The following is a 20185-nucleotide window of genomic DNA, read 5'->3' as shown; positions in this document are numbered from 1 at the left end:
TCCAGTTCCATGATCTGTGCAGGTAGGAAGTGGTCTGTTTCATATCCAGCACTCTCCCCACACCTGGACTGCAGAAAGTTTTGCTTCCAGCTACTGGTTCTGTGCTACTACTGGAAAAACTGCAGATACTGAGGTGGGCAAGGGTGCATTTCAGGAATAACAAAAACAAACTACACACCCAAGCTTGGTGCATAATCATGAAGAGCTGGTAGTACTTAATGGGATCAAAAGAAGGTATTGGAAAATGACTTGGCTCCTGGCTCAAACTTGTTTAGTTGTGTGATCTCTTAGAATTGGATTAAAATATTACAGTAAGGCTCTATCTCAGATCTAAAGGTATTTTAGAACCTTTGCCAAAGCAAATTTCTTTTGGAAGCTAAAAATAACCTGCACAGGATGGAGGTTGGGCCTCAGTGCTCCTGCATCAGCATCACCCTTTCCACCATACGATGGTGTTAGCGACGTGGGCAGGGAGGAGTTGGCCCATATCCAGGTTCTTGGGTGGCTTCTTGGGGCTGTCAGAAGGAGTCATGGCCTCTAACTGGTCTCTCTTATGAGCCACTACTGAATTAAAGCCAGCAACCCACTCTTTGTTACAGAGCAACTGGTGAGCATGGTGTGACCAGTTGAATGGGGAATGTAATTCTCACTACATGTTTTATTCCCAAAACTGCCCCTCGCCACTGCTTTGGCCCCTTCCATATGGAGAACTATGCTGCTGAAAGCACAGCCCTGTGTCAGTCAGAATCTGCAGCAGGAGCTCCTTTGAATCCTTTCAAGAAACTGGTTATTAGTCAAATCCAGCTGCTTGGTAGAAGGGTGGTGAGCCACCCATGCTGTTCTAAGCAAGTGAGCTCAGACTTGATTATGGAACAGTCTCCTGGCATAAGTGCTGGGCTTTCTGCCACTTGCTGTACCTGTTCCCACTGTTTCAAGCTCTTGTTCTTTATGTTCAAAATCCTAATGCTTGCTTGCTTAAATTTATGTAATCCATTTAATGATAAGAGAGCAAGAGAGCGGTTGTGATCAGAAAGCAGCTTTCCCATCAGTCTGATTTTCAGGACTACACACGAGGCACTGCCAGTCCCAGCGCTGGTCTGCTCCTGGCAGTGAGGTCAGTCCTTCACTTGCTGTCCAGACCTTTGGTAAGGCTGATTTCCCCTATCAGGTTTCTGACAACAAATCTGTAATTTATTTTCCTGAAAAAACAACTTTTACCTTTGCCAAATGAAAAAATGCACGTACTTTGCAAGTGGCTGCACCTAACTGTAAATACAGACTGGTATCCAGCAAGAGCATCTATAGAGAAAGCTCCCATTACTGGCACTGTATAAATGAAGGCCCCTCTTCCTCCAGTAGCTCATGTCATTTGAAATTTTAGTGAGTGAAGTCTTTCTTCTACCTGCAGCACCAGTCATGCCTGGGGCTGCCTGTGGCTTTAGGACCTAACAAGAAGGGTGGGAGAGCAGAGACGTTAATTTTTAAACCTTTGAAAGCCAACTGCAAATTTGGCTTCTTAAATTACTTCATCTGAGTCACCAGAGGAAGAAGGGTGTTCCTTGTGTGATCAGGTAGATAGGGGCTTGCTCAAGCAGAGGCTGGTATGCCCTCTAGTGTAATACTTATTATTAAAAAGCAGCAAGCTCTAAAGAGTCTGACTTCTTCCCAGTCTCCTGGAAGGATGTTCCAAGATCTACCAAGCACATTGTTAGGCTCACAATGCAGTCGAAGAAGTAAACTTACTTTGTTAATTTCCTCCCAACTTCGCCTAGCAGACTATGCTGTGAATAGCTGTGGTGTCTGTTACTTTTGTTCTAAACTACTCAAATAATTTTGGGGTTTTTTTCTTTGAAACCTCCATTACTTGTCTCTTTCTAGGGGAGAGCTGAGAATAAGAACTTGTTTCTATAAGAACTTCCCAGGAAGTTTTCTTCCCAGGAAGAGCTGCTGTCCCAATAGGCAGAAAAGTACCTCAGAAACCATGATGCAAACGGTTCTGTCCTCACTTTAGGATTTGTTTCTAGCTTCATCCCTTTGTCTTTGTAAGTGGTAAAGGAAGATTAAAACCAAGAGAGAGAGTTTTGGCAGCACACAGAGGTGCTGGTTTTGGGAAATGAGTCAGAATATGAACAAGATCTTGCAACAGCAGCTTGGGGCAACCACCTCCCAGCCATCCTTCCTGCACAACAGAGCATGAGAGAGTAGCTAGAATTGAGCAGCTGCTGCTCATGTGGGATGGAACTGACACTGGAGCTAGAGAGTCTCTAACAGCAGTGTTGGCCCCTTGCTCTGGCTCCTGTGGGGGCTGAGATACCTTTCCCTTTGGAAGCAGTGGCAGGGGTTCCTGCTACCTGCCTCAGGGATTCCTTTTTTGAACTTTGTGTATTGGGATTGAAGCTGAAGGTTGTTGCTGCTGTATCTTCATGCAGACATGGCCACAGGACATCCCACCTGCTCAGAAAAGGGTGCAGAGTACTCATGTCAGCAGTGAGCCTTGCTTTGAGTTTACTGCTCCTGTACTGCCAGCTGTGGTCTTACACCACTGTGGTGGCCTCCAGCAACAGGCCTGGAATGGGAGAAGGAGCAGACTTTAATCCAAAGCTTCTCCTGACTCCCCACCCAAGAGAGTCAGGAGCAATGAAACATGCACACTCCCCAGCTTACAGCAAGCCCATGGCCTGCACTGTCTGGCTTGCATCAGCTGCAAGAACCTGTCTGTCTGTGACAAAAAAAGGTTTCAGGCAAGCAGGTGCAGAGCAGGGCCGAGTCTCCAGCAGTGTGTTCTGCACCCTGGCTGTCTCCTGAAGCATTGGTACAGCTCTGCTGCACCTCGTGGTGGGCTGGACACCTCAGAGGTGAGTCTGGCAGTCCTGCTTGCAGTGAATGTGAGGCAGGTGCACAGTATTGAAAATGTGCAGGGAGGTGTTGCACCAAGGTCACACTCACTGCCTTTCTTGCAGTGTTTACCACAGGACTTGGCTGGCTGCTGCTTCAAAACATCTGATCTCCAGTGACAGCCATGTTAAAACCCAGGAGATCCCAGGACATAACAAAAAGGACATAAGGCCATGCTGTTTGGTGACCTCCATATTACCTGTAGACACCAAGCCAGTAAAAGGTAAGTTGCCTCATTCCTGCTTCCAGCCTCTTGCTCCTGTTTTCAGGCTGGAGCTCAGAGCTGTCTGCACACCCACCCAAGGAGAGTGCACAGGAGCAGGTTTCTTCTTGGCTGTTTAGATTGTAAATTCTTTGGAAAAAGGGCAGAATCTAGATCTGTCTGCACAGCATTTAGCATAATAAAGTCCTGCTCCTTGTTATTGTGCCAAGTCCTTCCCAATGCCTTTATAGCCTCACTGTCTTCCTTTCCAACTCCACAGAGTTGTGCAGCTGGAAAAACCTCATATTTCCCTTGGCGGCTCCTTTATTTCTGTCTGAGGAACACAGTTAAGCCCCAGAAAATGTCTTGGGCATTTGCTAACAAAACTTGCCCGACCAGTGTATGAAACATTTAACTGACCCATTTCCTTTTTTTTTTTTAATAAAATCAGTCAGCAGCCTGGAGCAATGGACAGTTGTAATTCTCACCCTGATGGGTCAGAGATGCCACTGTGCTGCTCCCATGAGAGAACAGCTGGAAAGGTAACAGTTGTGTGGCAACCTCACCCACAGAGCATTAAGAGTTGAGAGTGTGTTACAATGGACCCAGGAGAAGACTGAATTCCCCTTTTTTGCAGTTAAAAAAACGACCTGCCCCTACATTATGCAGTGTGATGGAGTTGCATGAGCAAAGTTTGTCTGTGCTTAGGTCAGAGCTGGACATCTGGGTAGGAACCTGCCCACCACCCACCGCTGTTCTCTGTGACAGTGGGCACACTACACCATCACTCATAATAGACAAAGGAAAAATCCCAAAATCCTGTTCTGTTTGGATGCTTGTTCAGGCGTGCCAAGCTTCGATGGTTGATGTATTTCACAAACTTCATTGTTTCTTTGTCTCTATAAACTAAGGCCAAGCAGTTGTCCTCTGGGTTCACTGTCAACAGCTGAAGGACATAAAGATAAGGAAGGAAATCAGTTCCACAAAAATAGCTTTGATAAAGTTCTTAAGAAAAAACGAAACAGTTTCAAAAGTTAGTTAGAACAAAGGGCTGGTGTTAGAAAATGAACTGTGACACTATTTTCATTTTAATACCCTTTACCTGAAGCATTGTTATACATTAAAAGCTTCTGGACTTCTTACTAGTATGACTGCTCAGCACTGTCCTAGTACTGATGCTGAATGGGACCCCAGTGAACAGCACTTCCCTGGACAAGTGCTATCCCTGCTACAGCCTTGTGTCCCTTCAAGGCAGGCTTCCCTAACAGCCCTGGGTGCAGGTGCTGAGGCACTCTCAGGGCCCAGGTCTCATGCTTTAGTAAACAGCAGTCTCTTGAAGCTGAGGCCAGAGCTTTGCCCATGAGCAGTGACTGGGGCAAGGAGGCTCCAGTGTGCTACTGAGCACCCTCAGCATTACACTGGCGTTATGACAAAGGGTAATTATGTCTCTCCACCCTAAACAGTTTTATCTGGTTTGCAGCTAGCAACTGAGGTCCTTACCTCTTCATCTTCACCTTTTGCAATGTAGGAAGTAAAGCCACCATATTCAGGATCCCAGTCTTAAAACAGAAAAGAAAGATTCTTAGAAACCTCAGTGCTGTCCAGGCTCCAAGCAGCCTTCTAGGAGATGCCGTTTTTTCACCCCACTCCCCAAGGTTACTGGATACAGGGTAAGTATTTACCTCCTTCCAGTCTATTTGCTTTCTTCTGTTCAGAAACAACTTGAAGCAAATGTACTGGATTTGCCTTTTATGGTAGATGGGCTATTTCAAGTTTTTTGGTGCACTGCTCCTCACTTGTAGAACAGTTCTGCCCTAGCAGATATGCCAAAGGATTTCAGTCAGCTGTACATTCTGGCCTCATCTGGTCTAAAATGCTTGTGTTTACTTTTTTTTTTTTTTTAACCACTATCTAACTAGCAATCAACCCAAAATGCCTAGGTATGCCTAAAGTAACTTTTGAAAACGCCATTGTTTAGCAGAGCAAAGGTCTGGGAGACTCAGCCTTTCCCTCTGTCCAAGCGCCACCTCCTGGCGCAAGCGGGAAAGGCCAGAGATGATTCCAAGGCCACAATCCCAAACCTTTGCATGAGGACTACTGAAAACAGGGTTTATGTCGAAGTAAGGACTACGACAAAGTCTACAGACACCTTCTATGTAGGAGAAGGCAGGGAAATTTTGGCTGCTTTAGCACTGCTGAGAACTCAGAAGTCATTTCTTTATGCAAACCTTGTAAAAGGAGAGTCTGACATGTCTGACATCTCTATCTCATCCACTCACCTTCACAGCCACAGAAGAAGAGCAGGTCAAGAGCAAATTCTGTGGCTTGAGAGTCATGGACAAGAGTGTAGTGCCCGTGGGTCCAACGTCGCAGCTCCCCTGCACACACAGGGGTGCCCGAGCCTAGGAGAGGGCACAAACACCCAGGGAGAGCCATGAAGCCACATCAGCTGAGCTCAAAGCGTGTGAGGAGCTCAGTGATCTCACACCACTGTGAAACTGTCTGCTGGCCCCAGTGGAAAAAGGCTAAAACCACATATCACATGTCAGTATCTCTCCTAGAGGTGACTCTAGGTTAGGTACTTTGAACAATGTGTAGGAGTGGGACCAAGATTTGTTCCATGCATCCTTTGCTCCTGGTAACTATTCTGGTGGGATTTTTTCAGTAGGACTTGTTTTTTTATTACCTTTTATTCCAGTGTCCACTAACTTGTCTGACTTAGTGCAGGATGAGCATTTTCAAAAATTCTACCCTTAAACTTCAGAGCCGCTGGTTTTAAATAAACATCACCAATCAAAATCCAAAATTAATCTAATCTTTCATAGTTGTCACTGGTGACAACTAAATTCAACTAAGGTTGTTTAGGCTGACAGTGTTTTCTGAAAGGTTGAATCCTAGTTTTCGGTATCAGTTTTCTAATTCTAAAATTGTTTTACTTCTGACCTGCTCACCTTTCTCTTCTGGATTTATTATCTCATACAAGAATATACTTCATATGAAGCAGGGCTCTGTGGATGTAGAAACCATGTAACTATTGACAAAAGACTAACAGTCCCCCTCAAAAGTCCCACCCTTAGGATTTAGGTCTGTTCAAAATTGTATCTTTCAAATTAGTCATTGATTTACTCCAAATTCTTTTGCAATTGTCACTGATTTCAGATAATCAGTCTAAAATGCTTCAAGTGCCACATTTGTACTAGTGCCTTGTGCTGGTTGCAGTACAAGGTGAAACCCTAGTTCCCTGAAAATCACTGGGAATTTTGTTTGAATCCTTTGACACTGCTGCTGCTCTACTCACTGCTCTGCGTCTCGCCATCCTGTGCTTCAGGGGTGTTCTCAGGCTGGAGTGGCTGATGGGGATTGCCATTAGCTGGTTGTTCAGTCTCTTCCTGCTCAGTTTTGGGACTGCTGTGCCCACTGGTGTCTGCTGCTTGTCCCTCCCCAGCATCTTCATCCTCATCAGAGGGAGCCAGGAAGTGCAGCTTTAGGCCAGTGAAGTTGGAAAGCAGTAAAAATAAGGCCTCAGAGCGCAGCAGCTGCAGGAATTTCTTCAGGGTGTCTGGGAGGCTGTCTTCCTCTGCTGCCTCATAGAGTCTGAAAGACAGCACATGTAACTCCTTGTGGGAGAGCCCACAAGGACCATATCTAGATGGATAGCATTGACCAGTGCAGCCTCATGGCAGCTCCTGCTCAGCCTGATCACCAGGTGCAGCGTGCTGTCATTCCCCACCTTTTATTGGCTGGTCCTCGACTACTCCACTGGATCTCTTTCTTCTCCAATGCTTCACACAGTAGTTGGTATTTCTCTTTCTAGGAGAAAGAGATGCAGAAATGTTAACATTTAGCTCCCAAGAAAACAAGGTTGAAGACAAGTGTTTTATTTTTGCTGAGTCCTGATGCAGCAGTGTACAGGCAGTCAGAGGGGATCATTCCACAGAATCAGAGTGGCTGAGGTTGGAAAGGGGCTCTGGAGGTCACCTGGTCCATTTTCCTTTAGATGTGAAACTTAGAAGGTGTTTTGTTTTAATGGATGTGCAAGCAAGCCCTTTCCCAGCCTTCGTGCCATGTGGTACTTGCCAGCCCTCTGACCAGTTCTGGCAGATCCCATCAAATTGAACCACTGGGCTCACCTGAAGAAAGTCTTTCAGGAGAATTTCTGATCGCTCCTCAAATTCCTCCTGGATTTGAGCTTGGGAGTCCAGGTCCAAATAAACTTGATTGATCCACTCATACAATATTTCATGCTGGAAGGGAAATGGGTTAGAAAACTGAATTTTCAGAAGCGAAGATTCCCCAATTCCCCCTACCGAGCTGGCTACAGAGCTGGATTCCTACACACAAACACACTCTATTGCCTTATTTCCTTGCACCACAGGGTATTCACCACATTCTCTGAACTACTGTAGGTATGTAAAACATACAAAGATACATAAGAAAGAAACTGAATACAAATTTATCAACAGGAAATGAAAAGGAAAATGGGATAAAGATTAAAGCATCCCCAGTGCATTGATGCATTCCCTAACAGGTATTACAAGAAGAGGGCAGACACAGAAATGCAGATATGCAGATACAGGCTTGTTACTCACATCATAGGGGATGTGTGGGCTCCTGGCCAAGGGGGCTTCAATGTGCCGTGCAGGTCTGGGCACGGAGGGGCCGTGGAACCAACCGCTCACTGACAGGCGGCACTTGCGCGACAGAACTTCCGACACCTGCAACAACGGGGCAGCGCGTCACACAGGGACCAGCTCTGCAGGGGCCAGGCTAACTCGTGACAGGAGATGGACTCTGCTCCAGAGAGCCCACTGCATGCACAGAAATGCCAGGGCAGATGATCAGAGAGAGGCTTATTGTCCTGACATCCATTGCCGGTTTCCAGAATTCCACTCTAAGCTTTTACTCCAAGCTCACGGAGAATCCATTCTCTCTCCCTTCCTCTGAGAGCTTTGAGTCATGGATTTTTAAGACAAAATTAAATCACTACCTGAAAACAATCAGAGCAGTGACCAAGTAGATGCAGCTCTTAATTAACAACTGTAAGAGACAGATGACACAAAAATAGCTCCCTAAGTGGCCTAGATCAGGACATGCCCAATCTATATCACTGATCATCTTCCTTTCCAGCCTCCTGCTCTCTGGCCCTGTGTGATACAGTCCCTGGTACTCTCAGGTACACAGGAGTGTCAGATTTCAGTCAGGTGTTTGTGTCATGCAGGTCCCCAAATTATTCATCCTGTTCCAGGGCCTTTTCCTGACAAGTGCCACAGAGTACTCCTTAACTGTACCAGCATTTCTGCTGCAGGCACTGCACCATGGCTGTGTCACTGGGGGGGTACAGCCAGATCTGCACAGTGCCCTTGCACTGTTGGCAAGGTGATGGATGGCCTGAGGAGCTCTTCTGGAGCAAAGTCATGACCACCATATCAAAAATGTGAGCCAGTTTAAAACAAGCCAACAAAAAGAAACAAGTGAGAGCTAAATTCACAGCAGTGGCTTGCCAGGATAGAAACACAAAATAGAAATGGAAATTTTTCTTTCCCAGGATGGTGCAACTACACTGATGGTTTAAATTTGGCTTTGTTGGTTCTTGTCCTCCTTCATGTCCTTGAAGCCCTCTCTTTAGCACATGGCACTTAGCACAAGTATCCACTACACCCACAATTCTTCTCCCTCCCCATCAGGACTGTAATAACACACAGAAGAAATAACCACAACAATGAGGATTAAAAAACTTAACAAGATACAGTCCTTGCCTGGTGGAAAGAGACTGGAGACACTTCAAAGAAAACCAGTGTGTTCCATGAAGGCACTAATGACTTGGTGATTTGCTGTGGCTGAAAGTGTTCTGAGGAAGAAAACATGCTGTGGTTAAGATATGAACTGGGATTTCTCTCTGACAACAAGATTCTGTGACTGGTGGGACACCTGGGTATAAGGCATGGAGCTCAGAACAAGGGTGAGGAATCAGTGCACCTCTGCATGGAGACAGAGTTGGGGCTGTTCAGCTTGAGAAGAGAAGGTTCTGGGGCAACCTAAAGCCTCTTCCTGTGCCAAAAGGAGCTACCAAGAGTGCTGTAGAAGGAGTTGGGACATGGGCATGAAGACAAGGGCATGGAATAACAGAACAAAGAGGAATGACTTCAAACAAAGGGTGTGTTTAGATTAGCTATTAGAAAGGAATCCTTTACTTTGAGCAGTGAGGTACTGGCACAGGTTGCCTAGAGAAACTATAGCTGCCCCATCCTAGAAATGCTCAATGGGGTTTGCAGCATCCTGGTCCAGCAGATCATGTCCTTGCCTATATCAGGCAGGCTTTGCCTAGAGAAACTATAGCTGCCCCATCCTAGAAATGCTCAATGGGGTTTGCAGCATCCTGGTCTAGCAGATCATGTCCCTGCCTATAGCAGGCAGGCTGAACAAGACGAGCTTTAAGATCCCTTCCAACCCCAACCATTCTGTGGTTCTGCTGCTGGAAAGGGAAGTTACTGTAATCAGTCTGGAGTTCCAAGCATATTTACTGGCATTGCTTCCATCTTGCCTCTACTCCTGACCCTTCCAAAAGTTTGTCTGCTGTTGCCTGTTAGCACAGTCTGCAAAGCCTGATACAGCCCATCCCAAGGGGCACACTTTACTTATACATCAACTTCTCTGAACAAAGGAGAAACTCTTTATCTCCAATCTACTGTTTGAGGTGAGAACTGCTGCAAGGGGCACATGAGCTTCATCTTTTACATCCACCTGAGGCTGGGCTTGGAGCTTTTACCGTCTGTGCTGTACAGATCCAGCGTTCCCCCATCACTTTTCTCCCAGGGTGGGACGAGGTACAGGATGAAAGCGATTCTCCGACCTTCCAGTTCATCATCGTGGCACAGCAAGACATCTGCAATTACACACGTTCTGCTGCTGTAGCATCTTTCCAGTACATGCATGATTAATTCTAACAACTGCTTTCCAGCTTTGGCCCCACAAGGATATGACAAGAAAAAACATGTTCTTTCCAAGAACTGCATTTTCACTCATCAGCATCACTAGCCTGAGATCTGCAAGGTTCACTTCTGTGGGACTGCACTGCAATTGACAGATCAGGCCATTCTGAAGGTACAGGCACCAGCAACAGTTTTTTCATCATCTGTACTTCATTTTCAGACACTATTCTGCTCTAGGACCCTCTGGAACTAGAATAAAATTAGGTGTTCTATAGACATTTTGTTCCCTACACATGCACAGAAGCTTTAGGGAAATGATCACTTATAGACTGACCAGTATATTCATATTTAGCACAGGATATGTCAATAGTTGGCTCCAGCACTATCTGGGTCACAGCAGAAAGCCACGCTTGGAATTCTTCACACAGAGCATGCCTGAGAAGATAAGCACACAAGTAAGTGTCCTCCTGTGTTATAAAACATATCATCACAAACTAAACTAATTTATTGCCTTTCTGCCAACTGTTTAAAGAGTTACAGGTGCTGTTGCTGTGAGTGACTGTGTTTCTGTAGAACCACACAGGTGCTGGCCAGGGAAACAGCCCAGTGCTCACAGCACTGCTGGCAACAACCAGCAGCAAGCATGCAACCGGTCGGAAGGTGCACCGGGAAGCGTTTCAGAGGTGACAGATGCAGGAGAGCTGACTACGGATGAAAGCTGAACACACTTCAGTGCCCACGACAAGCACAGAGCAGATTCAGCGCTCCAGGGCCGGTTTTTGGCCCGATTTTGGGGCAGAAGGCGGCCACGCTGCGGGCCCACCCCGCAATCGCCTTCCCCGTGGAGCCAGCACGGCTCTTCCCCACACCCTGAGCGGGCAGAGCCCCGAGCCCACGCTTTACCTCAGGGCAGCGACGTGGGGCTCCGGGCTTGCCCCCAGCTCCTCGGACTGCGGCGGCCCATGGAAGAGAAGAAGGGACGGGGTTAGGGTGGCTCGGCTCGGCGCAGCTCGGCCCGGCCCAGCTCAGCTCGGCCCTGGGCCCACCTGCTGCAGCGACAGGAGGTCATTGCGCCGCCCGCGGAAGCCGAGACCCAGCAGTTCATCCCGCAGCGCCTCCGCGAAAGCCGGGCCCGCCAGAAAACCGGGAATGACACCGTGCCGGAACGGGGCCGGCTCCAGCAGCACCGCTTCTGCAAGGGAAAGGCCGTCGGTGAGAGGCGGGGAGCCGGGACACGCCGTACCGTACCGTGCGTGCTCCCCCCGGGCCCGGCCGGGCCGTACCGTGCCGGAGCCGCTCCCCGCGGGCCCGGCCGGGCCGTGCCGTACCGTGCCGGAGCCGCTCCCCGCGGGCCCAGGCCGCCCCCGCGCGCTCCCGCAGCGCCGCGTCCCCGAGGGCCGCGCACAGCTCTGCGCGCGCCTCGCGCCTCCCGCGCTTCGCCGCCGCCGGCGCTGCCGCTCCGTGACGCTTGGTGGCCATGGTACCGTCCCGGCCGGACTACGACTCCCTGTGGTCCCCGCGCTTCGCCCGCGGTGGCCAATCGGCTCGTGCGGAGGCGGGACGGGAAGCCGTTGACCAATGAGCGAGGAGAGGTGGGGCGGAGCGCCGTGGGTCCCGGCAGGCGGCGCGCGGCGCTGAGGGCTGGGCGGGTGTTAATGGCGGACGCCGCTGCCGCCGCCCAGAAGTGATTGAGCGCTCCCGCCGCCTGTTCCCGCCGCTTCTCGCCATGTCCGTGGTGCCGCCCAACCGCTCGCAGACCGGCTGGCCCCGCGGGGTGAACCAGTTCGGGAACAAGTACATCCAGCAGACGAAGCCGCTCACGCTGGAAAGGACCATCAACCTGTGAGCGCCGCCTCGGGCCTGCCCGGCTCTGCCCCCTCCCGTCCCGCCCCGCGGGCGAGCTCGTCCCCGCTCCCTCAGCAGGCTCGGCGGGGTTTTCCCTCAGTGCCCGCCGTGCGAGGTCCGGAGGGTCCCGGCCCTTCGGAGGGCTGGGGGCACAGCGGCAGAGCCCGAGTGCCGCTGGGAGCTCGCCCCCTTCACAGGGGCTGCTGAGCCGCGCTGAGGGTGCCGAGGGTACGGAGGGCGCCGAGGGCTTGCCGGCCTTGGTGGGAGTGTGGAGTATTCGGTGTAAGCGTTTTAGTGCTTAGAAACAGCGTCTGGCTCGGGAGGTGTGAACCCCAAGTGACACAGGGAAGGTTTAGGTGTGGTGAGCATCACAGCCATTTTCGTGCTCTCACAGGCATTCAGAAAGGCGGCAGAGGGATTTTTTTGGCCTCGCTGGGATTTGGGCTGACCCTGGGCAGGCAGTAGGATGTGGCTGCATGTGCCTGGGGTTTGTGGATGGTCTGGTACAGGTGTAGGAGTTAAAATTCAGAGTGTTTCCTACCACAGAAAATCGTCACAGATGCAAACTACTTACTAATAAGTATTCATGTTTTTTTTTTTTTTTTTTGAGAAGTCATATATTTTTGCTTCTTCCAGTGAATCTGGTGGATTTGGGATGTGTTCTTTGTTATGTGCTCTGTCAAGTTGCAAAAACCAGCAAATGTTAGCTGCAACAGTCAATATTCAATTTTAGCTATTAGTCACTGACACTTTTGTGGTTTTCTGATGTAGCTGAGTTTATTCACGAAGTCATGTGAAAATTCAAATATGAACTTCAAAAACTGGAATATTTCTATCGGGTTTCTGAAGCAAAGACTCATCATGAAGCTGTGTTACCAGCAGCATTTTTTTTAAGTCAAGGCTGAGGGTTTTGATGTACAGACTAATGCACCACATTAGTATAGTATGGGTTAGCAATATAGGTTATTATTAAAGCCATTTATGTATCTAAAAATGGAAATGAATGGAAAAAGAAATGTAGATGGTTTTAAACTATAAGTGAAAGTAGAGGAGCTTGTTAGTAAATGAACCTGTGGTTTGGAAGCTGCTTGTTTTGGCTCACTTGTCTACATGAGAAAAGTCTCTGACAGTGGTAACTGGCTTGTTATTTTAACCACTGTAAAGCATGAGGAAAATTGGAGGAGGAGGGGGGCTGGAATTTGAGGGAGGAAGAATGTATGCTACTAAAGTTTGACATGTTTGGGGAAAGAATCCATGCCAAGAAGCATTTCAAGGAAAACATCAGTCATTCATTCTGTTGTGTGCCACAAGTCAGTAAAGGCATGGTGATAACTCACCACTGCTCTGCCCAGAATCAAATTCTTCTCCCTTTTGACTTAGCTGGGTGATTGTCTTTCCTCCAGGTCTGCTGCCATCAGACCTCTCTGTTACATAACACTCCCCTGTTGCCCTGTGCTGGACTGACCCATTTCTTGCCTAACCTTTCCTTTCTTTCTGTTTTTACCTGGAGAAATCGCCGAGTTTCTGCTGCACTGTCAGGGAGTGCAGGGGCCCAGCACCAGCCCAGCAGAGGGATCTGCTCTTGGTCCTACCCCAGGCTCCCAACCCTGTACTCAGAAACTCAGCAGTTCTCCTCTGCTGTGATCCACTTGTCTGATTTCCCACTTCAAAACAAAGCCCCTTCTAACAGTTTAGTTTTCAGGCTCTCATAACATCTGCAGAAGAAAACCTGCAGTCCTGTGCAGTCCCCTTCCCAGCAGAGCTTTTTCTCCAGTCTCTTTCCAGCTCCTTTCAGAGCATTTCCCTGCAGCGTGGAGATCAAAGAGGGTGGCTGTGGAATGACAGTTGGTTCTGTGCTTCTTTTCCTGTTTAGAGCCTGCACCAGGCTAGAGTGCAGCTCAACAGGACTGTCTGTGCTTGTGTGTTCGTAGTGCAGATCTCCCTGGGACAGGGGCCTCATAAGCCACCAAATAAAGATTTTAGCCCTGCACTATGACTTACCCATCAAGCAGTGAAGGGTCTGCCTCAGGCTAGATGCTGTGTCACGGGGGTTTCAAGTTAGATTCCTTGTTATGCAGTAACATTTTTTTGTCCTCCTTACAGGTATCCTCTGACAAATTACACGTTTGGCACGAAGGAGCCTCTGTATGAGAAGGACAGCTCCGTGGCAGCTCGGTTTCAGCGCATGAGAGAAGAGTTTGACAAGATTGGCATGAGGCGGACAGTGGAAGGAGTTCTGATAGTGCATGAGCACAGGCTGCCCCACGTGCTGTTACTGCAGCTGGGTACAACTTTTTTCAAGCTGTAAGTGTCCGTTTCCTAAGTGTAACTTCAGTTTCTTGTCACAGACCGCTAAACATGTGGGCTGGAGGTTAAACTGTGGCCAACTGCTCAATGTTTTGAATGGGATTCATTGCTTGTAAAACTTAGTCTGGAAAATATTTTTTGAATGGTGGTGTTTTAATCTAAAGTGTGTTTGACTCTGCTTGTGAGGGGGATGATTTGGTTTGGAACTGACTGGGAATCTTAGTTACAGTGCATCACTACAGTAAAATCTTGTTTAAAACTCATTATCAACAGTTGGTGTGTTGTACTTGCATTGTGAAAGCTGTTGTGCTTCAATAGCTCATGCTATGCCCATAAAAGTGGGCAGGTGGAGGCCAAGGACTAACCCCCTGTAAATGCAGAATGATATCTGTTTACAAACTAATGGCTCAGCTGGCATAGCAAGAAAGGTAGGCATCTAATTTGAGAAAATTGCTTCAGTTCATCTCATAGTTACCACAGCCAGAGTGAAGCTTTAGTGATTGAATATGGTTGTAGTGATGGTGGTGATTTTCTTTTTTAAACTAGATGGCCTCGACTTGTTTCAAGTTACCGTGTTTGTGTTCTTGTTCTTTTGTTTTAACATTTTATATTTTTCTCAATTTTGTGTGTGTTAAGTCTAATTTTACATCTAGATTTGTTTTTGACATCTTGATTTGAAGGGCTGTTGCGGATAAACTAGGCAAGACTGTAAATGATTTGCAAAATGCTGTAATGATGAAAATGAATGATCTTGCATCATTTTTCCACATGAGTTTTATTTTCTGCTTTCTGTGTTCTTCAGTGAGTGCTGATTTTGTGATAAGAACAAATACAGGCAGTATTTACAGCCCTTCAGCTTCTGGTTATTACTGTTAAAACTTTACCCTATAAGGGTCCAAGTTATTATCATGTGTACTGTTATGGTTTGTCCTGCTGAACTTAAAGTATTTTATGCAGTGGTTATTTTTAAGGGACATAAATAGCCATTTTAGTTTCAGTTTTTGTGAAATCTATACTGTTGTCTTCAAATTCAGCAAAGCTAGTTCTGGAAGTTCTGACTTAAGAGCCATAAGTGAATTTGTAACTCCCTGCCTGGAAGCACACTGGAACTTGCCTGTGAAGATTGGTAAATGCAATAAAATAACTTTGGCTTTCATCACTGATTATTTTAACAGACCTGGTGGTGAACTCAATCCAGGAGAAGATGAGGTAGAGGGGCTCAAACGCTTAATGACAGAGGTCTGTTTGCTTTCATTATGTTGCTGTAGCAGAATGTTGCATTATTTTTGAAATACCAGAATAAGCTAAAGCATTAGAGTAGTTTTCTTACCACTGTTGTTATTTTGTTGCTTTTGTGATGTTCTCAGGTAGTTAACAAATAAAGCAGTCAAGTTTTCATTTATCTGCATCATGAGTGTGGCTGACTCCTACCTGCTGCTCAAGTCCTGTGTTCATTTGCAGCTTTGCTTTCTGACTGGCTTCAGGCAAGTGAGTGTAGAGATGAGCAATAAAATATGTTGTGGAGGACAACTGATGGGGACTTGCCTTTGAGATAGTCCTGCCAATGCACCATTTTCTCCAAGTAGCTAAAGTAATTCTGCTAGATAATGTAACAATGCATTTCATTCTTCCCATTGGTCTGATAGGACTCAGTCCAGCTGAGTACAGCATAGATTTTGAAATCTTTCTAGAGTGCCCTTGTCCTACCAGGTGAGGCTTTTACTAAAAAATCTCACTTAGTGGAAAAATACTTTACAATTCTATTGAAAGCTGTCTCAGAGCAGTTATGAACTACACCAGACACATATTACAGCAAGTCTTTGTGCTTCCAGTATGTGTTGACTAAAACAATTTCCTTGAGGTAGTTTGAGGTCTGATTAGTACTGGATTTTTGATAGATACTGGGTCGTCAGGATGGTGTTCAGCAAGACTGGGTGATTGATGACTGCATTGGCAACTGGTGGAGACCAAACTTTGAACCTCCACAGGTGAGTACTTCTGTGGGCTTCCATCTCCTTTGTTCTGTCTGTACTTCTAAAAACCTTCAACCTGCCAGATGGGCTTCTTGAGTACCTGCTCCATGAGCAATTAGTTTTTCTGGGTTTTGTCTGTTTCATCTCCTTTCTATGACTGAAGGGAAACTTTTTAAAATGGAAACTCCCTTCTCACACCTGTCCTGATGGATGAGAAACCACTGGATGTAGTAGCTTCCAGTTCTATGCTGAGACATATGTACCATTTAAATTCCTTTTGCAGCCACAATGGGGACTCTGGCACTGCTGCTTATGGAACAGATGCCCCAGTCTCACTACCCTGTTTCTAAGAGCTTTAATATTGAAAATCCTTGCTTAGTTTGTTTATATGCATTTCTGTTTTATTGGGTTGTTTTAACTGTTTGTGGCATTGGTGCCACTTCAGAGCCTGTCAATAGTTGTGACAGCAACAGCATTTCTTTCTTAAGTACTTTCTTATGAAAATGGTTTTCTTTATTTCATGCCATGAAAGAACAATATATAACACACTGAAAGCTTGTACAGGACTTGATAATTTATAAAGTAGCACTTAAGATTACACAATATTTTCAAAGCTCTGTACAACTGTTTTTTACCATTTTTCTTCTAGTACCCGTACATCCCAGCTCATATTACAAAGCCAAAAGAACACAAAAAGCTTTTTTTGGTCCAGCTTCAAGAAAAGGGTAAGTGTTTGTTTGCATCAAAGGGTTGTATTTGTAACAATGTTTGAATGCTTGCATTTCACTGAAGGAAAACAAAGTTGTGATTGTGTATGTTATACCAAGATGTGTATGCTGCAGTTGTTTATGGTTGATCACTAACAAAGTTAAATGTTGGTATTTATTTTGAAGGTAGATGATCCTTTGAACATGAATTCCTCGTAAATTTTCATTCCTGCTCCTGCATCAGTCTGTGTACAGGATGTGAAACCCATATTTAACTAGAAAAGGAATAAACCTGCTTGAGTGCTCCATGTAGTGAACTTGTTTTGAGGTCTGTGGGGGATGATGATACCTTGGCTGAATGTGTGCTGGTTTTTCTGATTCATCAACATTTGTTTTTAGCTTTGTATTTGATTTGTATTTGTTTTTAGCTTTGTTTGCAGTCCCCAAAAATTACAAGCTGGTTGCTGCACCATTGTTTGAGCTCTATGACAATGCACCAGGATATGGACCTATTATTTCCAGCCTTCCTCAACTCTTGAGCAGGTATGTTGTATTTGTATAATGGTTGGGAACACATTTGCTGTGGGACACCAGAGCAAGGCAAGGCTACAGAAACCAACTCAAAAAGGTGACATCTATCCCAAAGATTCTGCTTCAGATGAGCTGGATGGACACTTTCAAGGCACTGACCACAACTACCTAGCAGTTGTAGCTAAGGAAGATATGGAAGACAGTGAGGATGAGGCTGTGCACAGACTGAGGAACAGCTTCTTGTAGCTGTTGGGGACAGCTGGAGAGTTAAAGCCAGGATCTAAATTTGAGGCACTGAGTTAGGTATGCATGTTATCACAGCTTTATGCTGGTTAAATATGGTGGGTTTTTTACACTCTCTAGTAGAGTTAATGAAGTGTAGCATCTGTATGACACAAATATCTGTAGGCACAGCTGTATTTTTTTCCTTTCTGTTGCAATGTATACATGCTTTGACTTTCTTACCTGGAAATGACTTGTGGCTCATCTCTCCAGAGCTCACTAGTCCCACTGGTCTCTTCCTTGAGAGAATGTTCAGGCATGCCAGGAGTCCCACAGCCTGCCAGCTCTTCCTCAGGAAAGCAGTTCTGTCACCTACTTACACTGCAAAAAGTATGTTAGCAGAATGTTAGCACTGGTGTTGCCCATCATATTCTTGTTTCCTGCTGAGTATTTTTCTCTCTAGCCCAAATTTTGGCTTCCCCTCCTTTAAGACAGCAGGTACTTCCTCTTGAGTACCAGCAAAACACTGTCTGTTATGCAGGTTGGGCAGTGATGCAACAGACACATCCAAAGGCTGGGCATCTGGAAGCTGAGATGGATGCTTGCTTCCACACTTATTTATGAAACTTAGCTGGGAAAAATTCTCTCTTCACTATGTCTGTATGTTCTCCTTGCAACACGTCAAGTTGGCCTAGCAGCAGAAATGCTGCAAAAGAGTTGCTGATAGAGGAATGTAACTCTCACTGTGATTTGTGTATCTATGAACCTGTTTTAGGACATGAAATGTTATTAATTAGTTCTTCTGCAACCATAAGAGACAGTTGTGCAATGCTGTTGTAGGATTGGCTGTTAAAAATGATGTATATACTGCTATACTGTAAAGCTGTCTTATTAAAAAAGGTACTTTTGTCCTGTCAGGTGGAGGCTTATCCAGAGCAGAAACAAAACATTTGCTTATTCATTCAAAAATGCACTTAAAAAAAAAGAATGAAGACTCCTCACTTGGTATAATCCTTTTAATTTTAGGTTCAACTTTATTTACAACTGAATTCCTATGTACCTGAAGATTCCAGTAGAAGAAGCCGTCTCTGTGAGCACAGCTTTGAACTGTAGAGAAATGAATATGTGTGACACAAGGATTTTTTTAAGTCATTCTGTTCCTGAAGGCCACTATAAACATTCTATGGTATGAACAGAGAAGTGAATCTCAACTGTTTAGCTAGAGAGATGGCAATGGGCTACCAGTGTTATAATCCCTTTTCATTGTAATACTCACCAATTTTTTGTTTTGTACAACATTAAACAATATGGTTAAGATTCTGTTTGTCTTGGGTTTGGTTTGGTTTTTGTTGTTGTTTTGTTTAGTTGTGGGGTTTTTAGTTTGTTTGTTTGTTTTTTGGGTTTTTTTTCCCTTCTCTTTATTAGTTGTTTTATTTTTCCTTATTGTCTCTTACTTTTAAATACATATTTTAAACTTTATTACTTTTCTTCAGGAATACAGGTGATCTTGGAATGAGGAGGAGCTAAGCCATTCAGGGCCCATTCAGATGCTGCGATCTTTATCCCTGAGCAGGGAATATCCCTAGGATCAGGGAGAAATGAAATAGCTTAAGTGGGTTCAGTCTTGTTTTTAGTCTTAATTAACTTGGAGACCAGAAGTGCTTTTTTGAGGGAGAATGAGTACTTAAAGGCAAATGTAGTCTTTATCTTTTTTACCAGAACGGATCTGTTTGTACAGGGCCTGGAAGAGATGTAGCATGTATGTGTTCCTTCAGTGCCCCCTTAAGACAGTAACAACCCGAAAAATCCTGTTGGATTAGTCTGAGATACAGTTAAAACAGGGAAAGTGAAGTTAATTTTGTATATTTTTCCTTAGCAATGGGACAGAATTAGAGTCATGCTGAAACACTTAGCCAATGCCACATGCAAGTGGTTCCATGTTATGCTCTCCTGTGCTGTCTCATCCTGCAAGGGATACCCACACTCTTGCTTTTTCCTGACATTTCAATTTCTTGTAGGCAGTAAATATCAATCTTTCTAATTCTGGGGTTTTTACATGCTTGGCTAAACGTAAAGTCCAGTTGGACTTGACATTTCCCAATGCTTTTAGTTTTCCATTTTGCTTAATGAGTCTTTAGAAGATTTGTTTCCAAGTTCTGCCTCGGATCAGAAGATGCACTGTTGCTTGTGCACTGTCCTCTTATGAAGGCATGGTTGGAGAGTGCTAGCTGCCAAGAGAACTGCATCTTGCCAAAGTGCTTGGCTGTGCTGCCATCTGCACTGGGAAGCAATGTACAGAACAATCCTGACAGCCTGGTGCTTTGGTCAAATTGAAGCTGTGCAGTATGGCAAATGTACTGCAAAATGCTGGGAAAGGTAGTGCAAGGGCTGCTCACTTTGGTCCTATGGATGGAAGGCCCAGACAGATGGTGAGTAGAATGTATGGTTTCTTAGCTGCCAGCAAGGGGAAATAAAGCTAGCAGGGGAGTGGAAAACACAACCCTCTCTACCCGTGGAAGTAAGGAAGGGCAGATGGAAGGCTGGAAGTCAGGTGCTGCAAGAACAAGGAGCAGA

The 20185-nt window shown here is 45.8% G+C and overlaps 2 protein-coding genes across 3 annotated transcripts; one reads left to right on the top strand and one right to left on the bottom strand.

Moving 5' to 3' along the window:
• Window positions 1-3519: 3519 nt before the first annotated feature.
• OGFOD1 (2-oxoglutarate and iron dependent oxygenase domain containing 1) lies at window positions 3520-11517 on the bottom strand. Of its 2 annotated transcripts, none has more exons than XM_041400555.1 (13): window positions 11310-11517; window positions 11073-11218; window positions 10930-10976; window positions 10361-10461; window positions 9864-9980; window positions 8854-8945; window positions 7687-7812; window positions 7228-7341; window positions 6828-6907; window positions 6396-6691; window positions 5377-5499; window positions 4598-4656; window positions 3520-4043 (listed from the first exon to the last, which is right to left on the bottom strand). In XM_041400555.1, the coding sequence occupies exons 1-13, from the start codon at window positions 11503-11505 to the stop codon at window positions 3882-3884; spliced, it is 1659 nt and encodes a 552-aa protein (XP_041256489.1). In that variant the 5' UTR covers window positions 11506-11517; the 3' UTR covers window positions 3520-3881. The 2 variants fall into 2 exon arrangements, with proteins under 2 accessions (XP_041256489.1, XP_041256490.1); XM_041400556.1 differs by having other exon boundaries at window positions 3522-4043; window positions 11355-11517.
• A 111-nt stretch (window positions 11518-11628) lies between these two features.
• Window positions 11629-18931, top strand: NUDT21 (nudix hydrolase 21). Its single transcript, XM_041400560.1, has 7 exons — window positions 11629-11868; window positions 13975-14175; window positions 15354-15417; window positions 16077-16166; window positions 16801-16876; window positions 17287-17401; window positions 18638-18931. The coding sequence occupies exons 1-7, from the start codon at window positions 11753-11755 to the stop codon at window positions 18657-18659; spliced, it is 684 nt and encodes a 227-aa protein (XP_041256494.1). The 5' UTR covers window positions 11629-11752; the 3' UTR covers window positions 18660-18931.
• The last annotated feature ends 1254 nt before the right edge of the window (window positions 18932-20185 follow it).

This window comes from Onychostruthus taczanowskii, unplaced genomic scaffold, assembly GCF_017590055.1.
Source record: "Onychostruthus taczanowskii isolate IOZ18803 unplaced genomic scaffold, ASM1759005v1 scaffold18, whole genome shotgun sequence".
Classification (NCBI taxonomy): Eukaryota; Metazoa; Chordata; class Aves; order Passeriformes; family Passeridae; genus Onychostruthus; species Onychostruthus taczanowskii.
This window is presented reverse-complemented; position numbering and strand designations above follow the sequence as displayed.